The sequence below is a fragment of the Pollicipes pollicipes genome, unplaced genomic scaffold (genome assembly GCF_011947565.3).
Source record: "Pollicipes pollicipes isolate AB1234 unplaced genomic scaffold, Ppol_2.1 Scaffold_6052;HRSCAF=7182_pilon_pilon_pilon, whole genome shotgun sequence".
Lineage (NCBI taxonomy): Eukaryota > Metazoa > Arthropoda > Thecostraca > Pollicipedomorpha > Pollicipedidae > Pollicipes > Pollicipes pollicipes.
Genome location: NW_023596805.1, coordinates 7,594,691 through 7,607,759, shown reverse-complemented (window position 1 = coordinate 7,607,759; position 13,069 = coordinate 7,594,691). Strand labels below are relative to the sequence as shown.

The 13,069-nt window shown below is 59.1% G+C and overlaps 1 protein-coding gene across 1 annotated transcript; it reads right to left on the bottom strand.

Moving 5' to 3' along the window:
• Positions 1-3,405: 3,405 nt before the first annotated feature.
• Positions 3,406-4,987, bottom strand: LOC119104747 (myoferlin-like). The gene is made up of 3 exons (XM_037228467.1): positions 4,872-4,987; positions 4,051-4,226; positions 3,406-3,578 (listed from the first exon to the last, which is right to left on the bottom strand). The coding sequence occupies exons 1-3, from the start codon at positions 4,964-4,966 to the stop codon at positions 3,406-3,408; spliced, it is 444 nt and encodes a 147-aa protein (XP_037084362.1). The 5' UTR covers positions 4,967-4,987.
• Positions 4,988-13,069: the final 8,082 nt, after the last annotated feature.

Here is a 13,069-nt window from a genome sequence, read left to right as displayed (position 1 = left end):
GCTTCGTACGAACCGCCACATAGTGACGCGACTATAGCCGCCCTCGTACGTGGCACGAGCTCGGTTTGAAAAAGTGTGTCCCAACCGGACCTATTTTTCGCACAAGCCTTCACTAGAACTGGTTCGGTGAACACTCCTCACAGGCTTAAGCGTTCACATCATCGCGTAGTTAATACTGAGACCAAGACCTGGTCAATGACGCAATGGATACGACAAAACTAATAGCCCCAGACGACAGCCCCGCAGCCTGCTAACAGGTCAGCACGACAGAATGAAGCACAAATGTACAGACCGTAAAAAGATCGTAAGTAATTATCCTACCAATATTTCCATGACGACCCTTTAGACTATAAGCTATAACAAAACTATTAATTTCATCAGCTATAACCTACCACGCGCATTTTTTATACGTGCAGGTTGCCTCGCATTCAGCGATATTATCCCCTACTTGGGTCGGCAGCATTTTGACAGCCTTGCTAGTGAACCCCAGTTAGCTAGAACTTCCCCATAATGCAGCGACATTTCGCTAAGCAGTCTCCTGCGACTGGGACACAAATACAGGCGATCGGCGCCCGCCCGCCGCTTCTGACCGAAAACAGGCAGCGCGGCCGGCCCCCGCCACCCACCGGTAGTGGACGTCCGACTTCTGCACGTTCTTGTCGCCCTGGATCCAGCACTTGACGTACACGTCCGACATGTTGCTGCCTGAGACGACCGAGTACTCCTGCATCACCACGTCCATCACGTTGTAGAGCGCCACCCGCAGCACGTACCTGGCGACGTCATGCGGGGTCAGTGACCCGGCGGGACACGGGGTCAGTGACCCGGTGGGGCGCGGGGTCAGTGACCCGCGGGTCGCGCAGTCAGCGACCCGGAATGACGCGAGGTCAGTGGCCCGGCAGGACATGGGGTCAGTGACCCGGCAGGACTTGGGGTCAATGACCCGGCTGGAGGCGGGATAAGTGACCCGGCAGGGCGCGGAAAAGTGACCCGGCAGGACATGGTGTCAGTGACCGGCTGGACGCGGTGTCAGTGACCCGGCAGGACGTGGGGGTCAGTGACCCGGCAGGGCGCGGGCACGCATCGACACAGCGGCTGGTCCGCCGCACAGAGATGACCGGCAGTAAACGGCCCCGCAAACCACGACAACTGTTTGGTACAGCTGCGTTCTCGCGATCCGACAATGATCAGGTACTGCGCGCAATGCACTATGTCAGCACCGCAATAAGGGTACATTGCAGTGCACGAGGGCTTGTTCTGACTCAGCACGCTTTAATAAAATTCACGTTCTAGTATGTTCTCAACACATTAGCAGCCACATTCTCACGTTCTTAGCACGTGCTCACGTTCTCAGAACGTCCTCCACGTCCTTAGCACGTTCTCGCGTTAATGTTTAGCACGCCCTTAGTATTCCCACACTCTCTATACGTTCTCAACTTCACGATTAACGCGTCCTCAGAGCCAGAAGCCCTCCACGCCAACCAAGCAGAACTGAGCTTGCAAGACCGCACAGAGCGGAGCCTGTCCAGTGACGCAGGCTTCAGAGCCACTGCGGGAAGCGGGACAGCTCTCCTTTCAGGGAGAGGCTTACGAGCGCCGACAGAGCGGCGCAGAATGAGTCTAATTAAAACGTGATGTATGGCCGACTCTATAACGACCACCTACCGCCCGGCGCTCCCGCCAGCTGATGAAAATGCGTGGAAAATGGCGTGGGCGGCAGGACTGAGATGGGACGGCGATTTATGTCGAGGGTGATTACTGCAGGCGAACGCGTACGCAGCGGGAATCTTCCACGGGTAAAGGGGATCAGGGATAAGGGGGATAAGGGGATAAGGGACACCGGTCTCACGGACAAGCAGCAGGACATTGGTGGTGAACGTGATCATCTATAAAAGGTAGATACCCACGCATATGCCATCACTATGTGTCAGAATGTGTCATCACCATATCTGCGCGGACAGCCGAGCCAGGCTAGTCAGAAAGCCAGACAAGATTCAAGGTCACGCCCTCTAACGAGCCTCCAGCAGTTTAGACAGGTGTTCCGGACGTGACCCGCACAGAAGCAGCAACAGCGCAGCGCCGGTCTTCCCGGTGCCGCAGGGCTCGAGCCAGTGCTTACTTGCTGGGTTCGCGGGGCGTGATGTCGAACGAGGACCTGGCGGACCCGCCAACTTCGGGAAGATGTCCACCAGCATCTCCAGCTGGAACCACGGCGCGAGTCAGCACCGACTCGTCAAGCGGACGCCGGTGCGGCCGCTGCCGCGCTGAGATAAGCCATCGGGCGGCATGGCCAAGCGGGGCACCGACTCCACCACAGGGTCCAGTGACGACCAAAGGCAACGGGTGTAATACGGCCAACGCCACTTGGACGGCTTGGTCAGTATGCAACGGCTTCATTTGCACAGTATCACGTTACGACTTCAACGCTCTCTCCACAGCGCCGGCACCTGACGAAACAAAGCACCAGTCGCTGAAACTGCATGTTCTATCGCAGCCAAAAGGGGGTCAGCCGAAATCTCCGGCGAGTTCCAGTCAAAATCCGTATCTCTCCAGTCCCAGTTCGTATCTCTCCCCTGTCCCGGCCAGTACCTCCCCAGCCCCCTCGTCCTGGCTCGCACCTCCCCTCCCACCGGCTCACCCCACCCCCCGGCCCCACCCGCGTCTGCCCACCTTCCCCTGCTCCAGGTCGGGCATGGCGGGTTGACAGACGGCGCGTCTCCACGTGCTCGGGCACCAGCTCGAACGTGTGCAGCACCAGCAGCGCCAGCCTCTCGTCGTCCGGGCCCAGCGTCGGCGGCCGCTCCGTCGACCGGTCTGCCGCGCGCCGCACACGTCAAGAACATTGGAAAAACACGGCACACATCAAGAACACTAGAAGGTCAGAAGAACATTAGAAGGTCAAGAACATTAAAAGGTCAGACAACATCAAGACACGGCACAGTGAATGCAAGTATGAATGAATGAAAATGAAATGATATTGACAAAGAAACCAAAGGTGAATCGATAGTGATAATGATGTGTGATAGTGAATAAAGATAATCAGTAATAATCATAATGTTTACAACTTAAAATTGATGTGAACATCAATAAATGTGGCAGTGGGCCGCGCAGGCGGCCTGCTACGGGCCGAGGACATGGTCAGGAAGGCTTGGAGCGCCCGGCCGTAGGAGGAAGGCCAGCTCCGGGAACGGCCAACCAACCCCGTGTGACGAACCACCCTTAACGCTTCGGTCTCTGGATGCGCAAATCCTGACCTTGGTCCGTTCTCACTGACCAACCAAAATCTCCACGCGCCCTGACGATAGCGACAACCCCACCAAGCCAGGGCGATCCCGCCCCCGACAGCTTGTTTCCACACTCCAAAACCATGAAAATATTGTTCCTCGACTGACCTTCCAGCTGACCTTATTGATCTTTCACTGACCTTCCAGCTCGCCTGAGCCGGTAGTGTTTGTTGCCGATGACCACCTCCGTCTTGGAGAGCCAGCAGAGCGGCTGCGAGCGGTTGTTGGTCTCGCAGACGTTTTCCAGAATCTCGCGCGGTGTCTGGGCGTCACGCCCACTGGTTCGGGCCCGACCTGCGGGGTCAGGTCAGGTCACGTGGGGTCAGGGTCATCACCGCTATGGGGCTTGCCTTGACAGGAGAAGACGGACACACGGGTGGAAAATACGGGTACGGGTACTACTCCCAGGTGCAGCCCACAGATCATATTTCATAGCCAGATTACCTCACAGGACTAGTAACAACCTGCGTTATTTCAAGTGCCAATGAAACAATATCCCTGTACTTTTAACTGGGAACAAGTTCTCTGCTCTATTTATATCACTGACGACATCATCTTGATGCCGAGAATGCGCACACGCTAAATAACAACATCGACATGGATGCCACCTCAGCAGAATTCACAAAAAGACATCACACAGAGAAGACATCGCACTTGCCAAGAACACCCCAAACGGGGAATCACAACGGCGGGAAATGAAGTCCTCCAGCCATCAGCCCAGGTCGGGCGAGCCGGACCTCTGTCTGTACACCGGGTACCTCCGTACTCACAGGTGGTACTCGCGCGGTATGCCGCACGTGGCGCGGGTACTTGGTCATGTAGCGGTTCTCCAGGTCGACCTTGGTCTCGCCGATCAGGTCGTCCTTCGAGACCAGGTCGTAGTCCATGACGGACACGGTGAGGTCCTTCTCCTTGGGCAGCATGCAGGTGAACTCCATGAAGCTGAAGGGGCGGGCGGCAGGCGCGGGTCAGGTCCCGACGGGGCGGCGAGGGTGTTAGCCAACGGTGTCAGCCAACGGTGTCAGCCAACGGTGCCAGCCGGCAAGGGATGACGTCAGACAACACAGGAGCGGCCAACCACGGTCAACGGTGTCGCACAAGGCAAGACCGTAGCCAACCAAAGTCAATGGTGTCAACTGGCACAGGATGATGTCAGGCAACACAGCCCACAGCCAAAAAGTGTCAACAGTGTCAGCCAGTACAGGACGCAGTCCAATGACAAAGCCTACATCAAACGAATGCCAATGGTGTCAACCCACACGGTCAGTGTCCACCCAGTCAACAGTCAACCAAGGCCATAGTGTCAGTCAACACAGGACGGTGTCAGACAATACCGGGCAGTGTCAGACAACACGGGGCGACGTCGGCCCACAGATCTCGCGTATTCACCCCCGGGGGCCTCGTCCGCGAGCTCCGATGACAACAGTGGGCAAGCTGGGCCGACACCGACAGGTAACAGCGTTCGCAGCACGCAAATCAGTAAGCACCAATCCGATCGGCGGACGAGGGCGACGAGCTGCGCGGTGACCATGACGCCGGCCCCGAAATAAATCGCATCGCGGTTATGAGACCCGGTGACTCTCGCACCTGCCGAAGATGGGGTTGAGCGTGTTGGGCCGGTACTGGTCCCTGGTGTCCTGCTTCTGCTTTCCCAGCTGCACGCGCAGGTACGGGTCCGACATTCCGTTGGAATCCTGCGGCGACAGGTCCCCAGCATCTGCCGCCAGGGGCGCCACCGTCGGATGAGATGAGACACGCGGAACGCACGCACGCGCGCCGCGCAATGCGATCAGCGTGCGGCAAACCGCGACGCCTCAACAAGCACATGACACGAAGCTGACGCCAACACGGGTCAGCGCGAGGGTCAACCGCCAAACACCAGCCAAAGAAAGGAAACTACAAAAAGGGGCAGAGGGAAAACACGAGAAATATATTCACCCGAGAAGCTTACATGCATCCCATCGAACCGCGCCAACACAAACACAGCGGGTGGCGAGGTTCGAACCCACAACCTTTCTGCTGCGGGCCTGAAGCTCTACGGCACCTGATGAAGTATACGCGGACGATGACCTCCTCAGATGCTGACGGCGGGATGCCACGGATCTGTCGGGGAGGCAGCGGCAGGCCTCGGATCGTCCGGCAGCGTGTACACCTGCCGAGTCAAAGGTCAGGTCAGATGTCACGTCACAGGGCAGTGTTCTTCTGCGGGAATGGTCAGAGGTAAGTTCAGAGCGAAGCGTAGACCTGCGGATGGGGCAGGGGTCGGTGCACATGTCAGAGGGTCAGTGTATAGGTCAGAGGTCAGCATACATCCGTGTATAGGTCAGGTCAGTACACACTTGCAGAGGTCTGAGATAAGCGCACAGGTCAGGGCTCAAGGCAACACCTGCGGAAAGGGCAAATCTCAGTGCACAGGTACAAGGTCAGTGTATAGATCAGATAACAGTGTACAGGTCAGGGGTCAGAGGTCAGCGTAAACCTGCCGACAGGTCAAGGGGTCACAACTGCACAAGTGGGAAGAGGTCAGGGGCCACAACACAATCATGATAGTCATATCACAACGCAAACACACAATGCATCAGTAGTACAGTTGCCCCCGTCGACCCCCCCCCCCCCCGCGTAGCCCCACTGACCCTCCCGCGTGACCCCACTGACGCTTCCGCGTGACCCCACTGACCCTCCCGCATGACCCCACTGGCGCTTCCGCGCGACCCCACTGGCGCTTCCGCGCGACCCCCACTGACCCGCATGGTGCCCTTGAACTCGCCGACGGTGGCCGACTCCTCGTCTTCACACGACTTGCCGCGGTGGATGTCCAGCGTGTTCAGGATGTCCTTGAAGTGGTCGAAGCACGCCACCCCGCTCCAGCTCCACCGGGTAGATCTCCAGCTTCTCGTACCTGCCGCAGAAGACGGTGAACACCTAGCGGGCTCCAGCGGGCAGATGTTCAACTTCTCAACTCGTAGAGAAGACGGATCGGAACACGGAGACTGCACCGCGTACACCTCGCTGTGGCATGATTCTGCAGGAACAGTCGCACACACCGACGGTGCTGGGCAGCTCCTCTGCGCTGAAGAACTCCACATTTCACCTAAATGTCCGCGTGCATGCGGGATCACAGGCTGAAGGTCCCCGATCGAACCGGCATCGTCATTTCCACAGCGTCACGTCAGCCATCCTCACGGGGGGCTTTCCGTCGCCGCGCGCCGCACACCACCGGAGCGTAGCCTCCGCGCGGACCAAGAGTGTAGCCTCTCCCCGGCCCACCGACTGGGGTGTCGGGCTGGAGAGAAGCTACCGGTGGGTCGGCTCACCCTCGCTTGAGGTAGTCACCGCACTTCCTGAGCTCGCCGGCCGACGCGTAGTACTTGCTCCACCAGTCCAGGTTCTTGTCGCGGTCCTCCGCCTTGACACCCGCCCGCCGGTTAGAGGCCGCGTGACACACGCACGGCAAACAGCTTAGGAACTTCGAAAATATTGTGAACCTTCTATGGTTTGGGCGTTATTCACGGTTGTGAATAAGAAACGAGACCTAAATTTAAAAAAAAAAATGATTGGAGGAAGTCGGAGTTCAAATTAAAGAAAAGTGAATATCTTACAGTCCTGTGGCCACGTGCAAAAACGCACTTTTGTTAAGTTTTTGTTACAATGCGTCTGCTGCTTTCCAGCACACTTCGGCGATCTCCTAGCGTCGAAGTGATGTTTGTAACTGAGAAACATCAAGGCGTTAAAACACTGTTCGGCAGGGACGCGGCCAGGCGGCGTCTTCGGCTCGCCACTGGAGCCCGGCCGCGCATAGGCCGGGCGTCCCCTGCCGCCGTCGCCTGGACGCGCCCCTGCCGCACCCACCTTCTCTCGCCACTCGTCGCCGGGGCGTCGCCGCGTCTCGGAGGGTGACCTCTGACCCGCCCTCTGACCCCGGGTCAGAGGCGTGCTCCGGCCGCGGCAGTCGCCCATCGGACTACGTCAGCAGCGGCGGCGGGCGTGCGGTTTAGTGCAAGCGGCAACTGCCGGCTCGACCCCAGCGCCGCCGTGCGGCCGGCGGCGGAAACAGCGCCGCTGTTCAGAAACTGACCCGCGGTGACTGACAAGCCACGGCAAGAGGCTACTTTTCAGACATTTGACATACTGGATCTTTTCCTTTTTTGATCGCGACTTATTCACGCGCCGGGAAACGTGGTGCTTTGTTATGGTAGACCACAGTGAATCGTAGGATTTTAATCACAAATAAATAGAATAAATGACAGCGTCAAATTTGTCACGCTAGAGCAGACCGGCGGCAACATTGGTGTCGCTCATAAAGGCTCCAGGCAGAACCCGCTCAGCGACCCGCGAAAGCTAACCTGCTGACAACGTTCGTCAGTTTCTGAACAGCACCGATGTTGACCACCGCGACCTGATACGGGCGGCCAGCGTCGGGGGCCGAGCGGGGGGGGGGGCGAGCAGAGGGAGAGGGGGCAGTCATGGCGCGTGCAGCGCGGGGCAGCTGGCACAGCGGCCTCGTGCAGGATGTTCAAGCTCGGCCGCATACAGCTGATGTTAGTGGTTAGAAAGCAGCGCTACGTGTGCGTAACACGCACGCACGATGCTCGTGTCAATGTAGGCACAACTCCTGCTGTAACCCAGCGCCCTGGAGCCCGGTATGTGTTGCCCGTGCAGCTAGGCTGTATCTTGCGCACGAGCCGCTGCGGCCCGAGGGACGGCCCTGCCCTGGGGAAGGGACGGTCCCTGCCCCGCAAGGGTGGGACCCGTCCCTGCTGCCCTGCGCGGCACGTCTGAGGCCTGCACGTCTGAGCTCTGCTGATCTGAGAACTGCTGGTCTGAGAGCTACTGGTCTGAGCATGTCCGACGGGTAACAGGCGTTATGACATCCTGCATCTCAACATTCCCAGCACGCGTGTTCTCAAGCCTGGCCATACACATCCTGGACATCGCACATCTCCCGTCATGCAGCCGAAGAGCGGAAGAAGAAACACACCGAAGCTCCCTTTGCGGCGCGCGGCACCGCTGAAAGTCCAGCCCGTGTGCGCAACGAGACGGCAACCGGAAACGGCGCCTGTGGCAGCCCAAGTGAGGGCGCTGTCCACACCGATCCATGCAGACCAGTCACAAGGTCTACGTGTAAGCCTGCGCCAGTGCTGTATCCCAGCGGCAGCGTTCAAAACTCCCCACAACTGTCACAGCTGACATAGTAAGCAGTAGTGGCCATTGTTTCCCGATCGGAGCCGTGACGTCACCGCCTGCAGGTGAGTCGTGTGACGTCACCGTCTGCAGGTGACGTCATAGTTCGGTTTGATACCCGGCGACGACAATCAGCACATCAACCAAGCCCCGCCTGTCTCGCACGCCAGCGGTCGGCAGTGTCCCAGCGCGGGCCACCGGGTCGCCGACACCCGACGTTCTCCCGGCAACAGCACAGCCAGCGCTCTCACCACGGCGCCGCCGCGTTCAGAAACGCGCGCCACATCCTCGCAGAACGACACCTCAGCGGCGACACTCCAGCGTCTACGCGCTCAGCAAGCTCCGAACAGCCAGACACGGGACTGGACGATCGCAAGGCGCACCGGATCGTGCCCAGCTGGCGCTTGCACCGCGGCGTGCGAGCGCCAGCTGGGCACGACCCGTCTCCACCATCACCTTCGTTGCACGCGGCCCGACTGTGCAGCTGCTCTCGGCGGTAAGGCTAGCCCCCCGCCGGTGACGAGGCGGGACAGGAGACGCGCCCCCGGAATCAACAGCTCGTGCTCGCGGAGCTTACGGTCCCGACGGACCAGGGAGCCCTGCACTGGCGGAACACAAGGCGGCCACACCGCAGTCTCAGCATCGCCAACGGAGCAGCACCGTCCAGTATCCCAGCTGCATACAGGTATCCTTGACAAAGCAGGCACATGCCCCCTGCCGCGACCATGTCCCCTATCCAGTGCAGCGCATCCCTGGCTTACACGAACACAGCATCGAAAAGCGTTCTTCAAGCGGCATGTTAAGTCCCGGTAGCAATCGCAGCGCTCCAAATCTAAACCGCTGTCCGCGCTTTGTGACGACGGAAGACGTTTCCACGTGCGAAGCGGACATACACACCCTGTAATCGGAACGCGTGGAAGAACGAAGCACGTACAGACGAGCCGACGTTGACAACAGCGGCCCGACCGCCGTCAGACGTAAGCGCATGACTGATGCATGTCACGTGACGGGCGCGTGTCGCAGGCGTAAGCGGTCAGAGCACGGCGAGCGACGGACGATAGCCGAGTAGCGATGCGTGAGTTGGTGTCCCGAAGGTGGCGGGTTCGAGGGTCTCACCACCGGGTCGTTGTTTTTCGGTTCGGTTGTTACTGCATTCGGCGCGAGAGACCGCAAACTCTCGCGACTAAAGGTAATATATGCTGCTTACGTCTTGCGACAGACAAAAGGTGACTGAATGCCAGTGCAGAGACCAGAAGTTTAAAAGACCAGCCCGAAAATCTATATTTTGTAGCTAAAAAGCATAACCATAAACAATGGGACATATGTGTATATCTAAGCATACATTAGGTTTCAAAAAAAGCATAAGTTTACTTATATGATCACCTACATGCTTTGGCAATCAATTACCTTAAACTTTAACATAACAGCGGAGTACACGGACCACGCGGCCTTTTTCCCCACTGAGTTCCAGCACAGAAAGAGTTCCAACCACAGACACATGTCCTCTAAAGAGGCTGTGATCTGTCTCTCTCGGCTGTCTGCTGGGCTCCACACAGGGAAGACGTGCGAATCATGTGGTTACAGCGATCAGACAACGGTACACCGTTGCCCGATGCGGCGGGTATGTAGTGTCCCAAGCGTGTTCGACGTTCGAGAGCTGGCATACGAACAAAGGCAAGCGACTTGCCAGCCGCGTGAGCAGCACGACAAAAAGCGCGGCCCCCATAGACAACTGTTGCTTCAACCCACAGTGTGTGTCCCTCGCGACATCCAGACATCACGCGCAGCAGGACGCCAGAAACGGCCAGCGGTAGTAGCCACACATAAACAGAGACAGATGCACTCCCAGAACTATGCGCCGGTTACGAGTGTCCCCGCGGCAGTAGCCGTACATAACACAGCTGACCGAGCGACATATGAGCATGTGTTTGTTCTACATTCCGTGTCCCCGCCAGTAGCTGCACATACACACGGGTCGAGCCCGGCGCTGGCACTCGCGCTCGACCGTTCACCTCATCCGGGTCGACCGGGTCGTCGTCGACCAGCGCCTCCGTGCTGCTGAGACGCCCGGCCCGTCCATGCCGCCACGGAAGGCGTGCGACAGCCGACGGTACGTGCGCCAGCCCTACGCCAACTCGGCTCGTGAGTGACAGGGCGCGGGTTCAAGACCCGGTGGGGGTTGAGTTCGGCGGCGCAGTCTGCCGTCTGGTCTAGAGCCACAGTGATGTTGCGGACGAAGTCGAACACTCGCCGCACAGCGTTAAGACACCTTCACAACCGCAGAACAGGCAGAAGAACTCCTGGTCACATACCACTTCAGTAGCCACTTGCATGGAGGCAGCATGCCTCCACGAGGCATGCCTCCATGCCTCCAACATGCCGCACACGCATGGAGGCATGCAACTCAAACACATCCAGCAACAACAGGACATTTTTCAACGAAAATAACACGTTACTAGAGTCTGGCGCCGCGTCCACCAAAGCGCCAAGTCCAGCGCAACGTCAGAGACAGTCTGCTCGCGCAACACAACGGGCACGGCACCAGACAGCACAGGCCACAGGGGCATCACAAACATATCTCGGTCAACGCACGCCTCGGGCAGATGGTTCTCGGCGAAAATTCAATTCAAGTCAGTTCACGACGCACGCAATTCGTCATGGACAAGCCCTCTGCCAGAAATATCGCTCGAAAAAGGTGCGGCCTTCATTGGAGCTTCTGGAGGACGTTTACAAGCCCGCCTGGCGCGATGCGCATCCCAGCTGAGGGCGCCGACGTCCGAACCAAGCTCCCATCCGCCGACTGCCGCCGAAATACGAACGAGCGAAAAAAAAGAATACGAAAAAAACATCGAATTGGAACCAAAACCAAGCCAGCCCCAGCCCTCGTGTAGCCAAGACACGCGCGTGTCTTGTGGAGGGAAGCATTCACGCCACCATGCCTTGGCTTGGTAGCTACGATCGCCACCACCCTGTCTCTCTACTGCGACTACGCCGCTATTCACAAAGCGTGGCGAAAGCTCCGTGCCTGTCGGCCACGGCCGAAGCCTCAGTTTCGACGCCCACCGACAGATGTCGGTAGTGGATGCAGCCCGCGTCACCGAGCCACCCCCCACCCTCGTTTGGAGTCATGCAGGTCTCCGCAATGCCACCAGAACCAAAGCATCGTCAGAACCACCTCAACAAAGAGAGCGACAGGCAGGAGTCCGAAACAGGGAGTCTGGAACAGGAGTCCGGGGAGACACCTGCCGGAGAGTAGCGGAACCGGCGGCTCCGGGGCATTACCTCCGGGTCGTGCTGCTCCAGCGCGTGCACGAACTCGGTGCGCTCCTGCACGGCCAGGCTGGGCTCGCGCACGGCGGCCTTCTTCAGCACCTGCGCGTGCTCGAAGCCCTCCCTGCCGCTAAAGTTGCCATGGATCGAGACGGCCGTCATGGGCGCCTCCTCGGCGGCGCCAAGCGTCATCGCGCGCGCCATCGGTGACCGGCGCGGCGGCGCCGCCGGCGCGCCGGCCACCGCGATCTGCGACTTCCAGGTCCGACAGCTGCTGGTACTCGAAGTTGTTGGAGCGGCCGAAGCGGCCTCGCCGGCCGGCGCTAGCCGGCGCCGCCAGCGCGGGCGCCGCGTCCACGGCAACCAGCTGGGGTACAATCGACCGTCAGGGTGCGCGGCGGAACACGGGCTATCGCGACGCGAACGGGGCCATGTTCCGGCCGCCTATCCAGGCATGTAGCGGGAAAAGAACCGTGAGCGTAGGGATACAACTATGAACACCGGAAAATATCGGTATGATCCTGCCCATAGCCAGCCACGAGTGCTGCGTCGAGGTGTGTGGGGGCGGCGGAGAGGAAAAGGGTCGATAATGGTCACAGTCGGCCACAGCCACAGTCGGCCCGCCACAGTCAGCCACAGCCGGGCCACAGTCGGCCCGTTACGGGGTGGGACTTCTGTGGCCACCCGTTACGAACCATGCAGGCTCGGCATCACAACTTAGATGACGCTGAACCGCCGGCCGAAGCGGCCCCCACCATCGGCAGCAGCTGTGGCCAGTTCCAGACCCGCCAGACTCGTCCTGATCTGCACTGAGAGCGCCCTCGCCACACTTACCTCGCGGCGGGCCCGATATCTGCACGGGCTCTTTCAAAAGGAGACGGAGGAGAGCGGCCGACAAGGATCACAACACTCGACACACTGACCAGTCTGGAGAGACAAGGATCGCAGCAACGAACGCTCCCTCCAGTCAGGAAACAGGCTCGCAGCAATGAGCACTCTCCAGCAGGGAGAGTGCAGGCCGGGCGTTACTGGGCAGTTACGGGCAGGAGAAGACGCACAGAAGTGTGACCCGCGGCTTCAGCACGCCGAGCGGCGATCGAAGCCGCCCCGGTGCCGGACGCGCGCTCCAGAACAGTACGAACACTGACGCGACTGTGTGAGAGCGAGCTTCCGCCAGACCACCTGCATGCCACGCCTACTGTTGACGCAGTCTCAACCGGCACATTCAGGTTCATACCTACCCAGTATGCCACGGTACCACGGTCCGTCAGCGGGGCGTTTACAGCAAAACGGCGCACATCTGAGGCGGAGCTCACGCGGGCCAAAACACAGCG

Coding starts and splice junctions, on each gene's coding strand:
- LOC119104747 (XM_037228467.1), bottom strand. CDS start 4,966: ATGTCGGACCCGTACCTGCGCGTGCAGCTGGGAAAGCAGAAGCAGGAC. Junction 4,227..4,871: donor CTCAACCCCATCTTCGGCAG/GTGCGAGAGTCA, acceptor CCGCCCCTTCAG/CTTCATGGAGTTCACCTGCA. Junction 3,579..4,050: donor CGCGCGAGTACCACCTGTGA/GTACGGAGGTAC, acceptor CTGACCCCGCAG/GTCGGGCCCGAACCAGTGGG.